We start from the raw sequence: 4,210 nt of genomic DNA, 5'->3' as shown, positions 1-4,210 counted from the left end.
AGAGTATAACGTCTTTTTTGCCCTCCAAGGGAGAGTTTTACTTGGAATGTGGCGTCACGTGAAAACTGTGAATACAGTTAGTTATATACATACATATATAGCCTACATACACATAGGCTACACCCACAACATTCCAAAGTGCATTTTTTGAATTTGCATCTAGGATAAATGCAAACTGTGGCACTGCTCAGGTGTTATGAGAGCCCAGGTTGCTCTGATAGTGGCCTTCAGCTCTTCTGCATTGTTGGGTCTGGCGTATCGCATCTTCCTCTTCACAATACCCCATAGATTTTCTATAGGGTTAAGGTCAGGCGAGTTTGCCGGCCAATTAAGAAGAGGGATACCATAGTCCTTAAACCAGGTACTGGTAGCTTTGGCACTGTGTGCAGGTGCCAAGTCCTGTTGGAAAATTAAATCTGCATCTCCATAAAGTTGGTCAGCAGCAGGAAGCATGAAGTGCTCTAAAACTTCCTGGTAGACGGCTACGTTGACCTTGGACCTCAGAAAACACAGTGGACCAACACCAGCAGATGGCATGGCACCCCAAACCATCACTGACTGTGGAAACTTCACACTGGACTTCAAGCAACGTGGATTCTTTGCCTCTCCTCTCTTCCTCCAGACTCTGGGACCTTGATTTCCAAAGGAAATGCAAAATTTATCTTTCATCAGAGAACATAACTCTGGACCACTCAGCAGCAGTCCAGTCCTTTTTGTCTTTAGCCCAGGCGAGACACTTCTGCGCTGTGTCTTGTACAAGAGTAGCTTGACACAAGGAATGCGACAGCTGAAACCCATGTCTTGCATACGTCTGTGCGTGGTGGTTGTTGAAGCACTGACTCCAGCTGCAGTCCACTCTTTGTGAATCTCCCCCACATTTTTGAATGGGTTTTGTTTCACAATCCTCTCCAGGGTGCGGTTATCCCTATTGCTTGTACACTTTTTTTCTACCACATCTTTTCCTTCCCTTCGCCTCTCTATTAATGTGCTTGGACACGGAGCTCTGTGAATAGCCAGTCTCTTTAGCAATGACCTTTTGTGTCTTGCCCTCCTTGTGCAAGGTGTCAATGGTCGTCGTTTGGACAGCTGTCAAGTCAGCAGTCTTCCCCATGATTGTGTAGCCTACAGAACTAGACTGAGAGACCATTTAAAGGCCTTTGCCGGTCTTTTGAGTTAATTAGCTGATTAGAGTGTGGCACCAGGTGTCTTCAATATTGAACCTTTTCACAATATTCTAATTTTCTGAGATAGTGATTTTGGGGTTTTCATTAGTTGTCAGTTATAATCATCAAGGAATGAACACTTGAAATATCAGTCTGTGTGGAATGAATGTATACATTATACAAGTTTCACTTTTGAATGGAATTACTGAAATAAATCAACTTTTTGATGATATTCTAATTATATGACCAGCACCTGTATGTTTCCTGAGATATGTATGAAATAAAAAAGAGCTGCTAACTTCACTGTCTTGATCTGCTACTCTGCTGCTTCTGCACGCCACACAGACCAGCTGTATTTGCAGTAAAAATTGAGTAAATTCAGTGAATTTGCATTTTGTTTGCCTTTTTATAAAGAAATGTTTTTATAATAATTTTTCATAGTTGCTCTAAGTTCTGTAATTTTATTTACAGACTGAAAAAAGTGTGCTGGAGAATTGTGCTGTTTTCTAACAGTGGATTTGCAGCAAACAAATGGAGAACTTTTTCACAGGCATTTTGAATTAATAGTCAGATTGTCTAGCGATATCGATTATCGCAGAATAATATCGCAAGATTATCGTTATCAGGAGGGCCCCAATGGGGGAAGGGCCCTTGAAAATCCGGAAATGAAATGTTTTTTTTTGTTTGCAATGTTTTATTTCTAAGCAAGTAGTTTCGTAATTAAGTTAAAATTGGCTGAATAAATCGGTTGAGAGACTGAACTTTGTATACCCCCCCCCCCAAAAATCAAAGGCTTAGAGGCTTTGGGGCCTCTCTCACCCCTTCGTATAGACGCAAAATGCTTTAGTCCGCCCCGCACTAGAATTCTCTCTAAATGCACTAATCGAGCAGAGTGACGACTGATGCTGGAGTATCAACGTTCCTTGTGACATGTCTGTCCCCAGCAAAGGGATATCAAGGTACCAAAAAGAAAGAAAGCAAAGTGAGAGAAACTGCCAACTAATTGCTTTCAAAATAAAGTTGAACAGTTAAAGTTGAGTTGAGCAGTACAGTTAAAGAATGGTTTATGCATTTGTTAAAAATGTTTTGAATAAAAGGTTGCACCAAGAAATGTTAAGTAACAAATGAAAATGCTTTGAGATTTACTTACTTGCACAATAACAAAACGTAACACAATTGAAATATAGAAGAAACAAATGTGCATTGTCCAAAAAAGCAAGCTGCTGATTACTGCATTATATTCTGTTATATTTTTATATTAGTGAATTGTCACCTGCCAGCTGAATTTTTTTGTTTCCCTTTATATAAATAAAGACGGCGGCTGTGGCTCAGGAGATAGAGTGGGTTGGCCGTTAATCGTAAGGTCGGCGGTTCAATCCCGGCTCCCCCAAGCTGCATGTCGAAGTGTCCTTGGGCAAGATACTGAACCCCGAATTGAATGTGTGTGAATGGTGAATGCAGATGTAGTGTAAAAGCGCTTTGAGTGGTCGAAAAGACTAGAAAGGCGCTATACAAATACGGAGCATTTACATTTACATCTTGTTATTCATTGTTTAAATGTGGTAAGAACGGTTGATTAGTGACTACCCTAATCAGCACTACAGTTTGTGTGTGCAGTTGTTAGCTCAATTATTTGTCAACTTTTTTCAAAAGATGCGTGACAGACAGGGACCAAGAGAGGAAAGGGGCCCCACAGAGACTGCTTGTGTGTGTGTGTGTATATATATATATATATAGGGCCCAGAATGTCACTGAATTGTGCTACGCCCCTGATTGTACACCTCTACTACATATACAGTTGTTTTTACATTTTTGAGAGTCTGTTTGTAGGTGTACAGTACATAATGAAGAGGTGCTGTTTAGGTGTGTGTGGATACACCAGTGTTCTCACAAAAATGCAAATGAAAGACAAATTCCAAGTGATCAATATTTGAATCTGTGAAAAAAATTTAATACATATCAGCTATGCAGTTTGAATGTAATTAAAGACAATGTGATCACAACCCAAGTTTAAATGTAGAATGGATTATTTAGGCCTGAACCTAAGTTAGTCATCTGTGTTCACTGATTGCAAGTTGAGTCCAGACCTGAAGTACCACAACACTAGCACAGTACCATGGATGTAGAAAGGAAACCCATGAGAAATGTCTGGACCAGGGCCCGGTTTTACAAAGATAATGGTGGTTACATAGAATAAGGTAACTTAGTCAGTCTTTTTTTGTGAAACAGTCTAATTTGCATTAGACTAGTCTATGAGCATATTTTAGACTAGTCTAACACTATAGACCAGCCTAAAATAGCTTTGGGATACCGGCCCCTGGAAAGTGTGACTGTCTTCAGAAAAAAAGAACCCGGTGTCAGTAGTAATGTTGCTATAAATGCAGTGCATTAGAAAACTACACGTCTATTATCCTGTTCTTTTTATCTGACACTGCAGCCATTTCAAGTATTCACTGTGTCAAGAGCTACTCAGAGCAAAGTGCTGCACTGTTCCATAATGTCAGAAAATTGTAATTTCCTAACCTGTTATTATCTGTCCGACACTTTATAGGCTTTTAAGCCTGCAGGAGGTCAAACACATTCCCTTTCCAGTGAAATGCACTCACATCCCCTCTGATTGTATAAAACTTCTAGCTACTCCACTCACATAATTACGGTGACCCTGATGTCTCTTTGTTCAAATGTAAGTCGCTTTGGATAAAAGCGTCTGCCAAATGAGTAAATGTAAATGTTATTGCTACAGTTGCATCAATAAAAGGCTTTTTTCCCCCTCCCCTTTATAATGTTTTCCTCCTTTCTACTTCCATTTGCTACTAATCAAACAGGCAGAGCCAGTGGATGAGAGTTCAGTGAAGAAAATGATCCTGACCTTTGAGAAAAGGTCGTACAAAAATCAGGAACTGAGGATTAAGTTTCCGGACAACCCAGAGAAGTAAGCCTGTTACTGACTGTGTTTTGCTCACTTTGTTATATATGATGATTTAATTAAAACAAATTTTAAGAACTGACATAGTGTATGCGAATTAAGCCAAATTTCAGATGGACTT

The 4,210-nt window shown here is 39.8% G+C and overlaps 1 protein-coding gene across 1 annotated transcript in view; it reads left to right on the top strand.

Moving 5' to 3' along the window:
* ctnnbl1 (catenin, beta like 1) overlaps nucleotides 1–4,210 on the top strand; it is an 86,467-nt gene that overhangs the window by 8,047 nt on the left and 74,210 nt on the right. The window contains exon 3 of the mRNA XM_046057517.1: nucleotides 3,989–4,095. Coding sequence (XP_045913473.1) covers nucleotides 3,989–4,095 — 107 coding nt within the window. The remainder of the gene's footprint in view (nucleotides 1–3,988; nucleotides 4,096–4,210) is intronic.

The sequence above is a fragment of the Micropterus dolomieu genome, linkage group LG08, assembly GCF_021292245.1.
Source record: "Micropterus dolomieu isolate WLL.071019.BEF.003 ecotype Adirondacks linkage group LG08, ASM2129224v1, whole genome shotgun sequence".
Taxonomy (NCBI): Eukaryota; Metazoa; Chordata; class Actinopteri; order Centrarchiformes; family Centrarchidae; genus Micropterus; species Micropterus dolomieu.
This window is presented reverse-complemented; position numbering and strand designations above follow the sequence as displayed.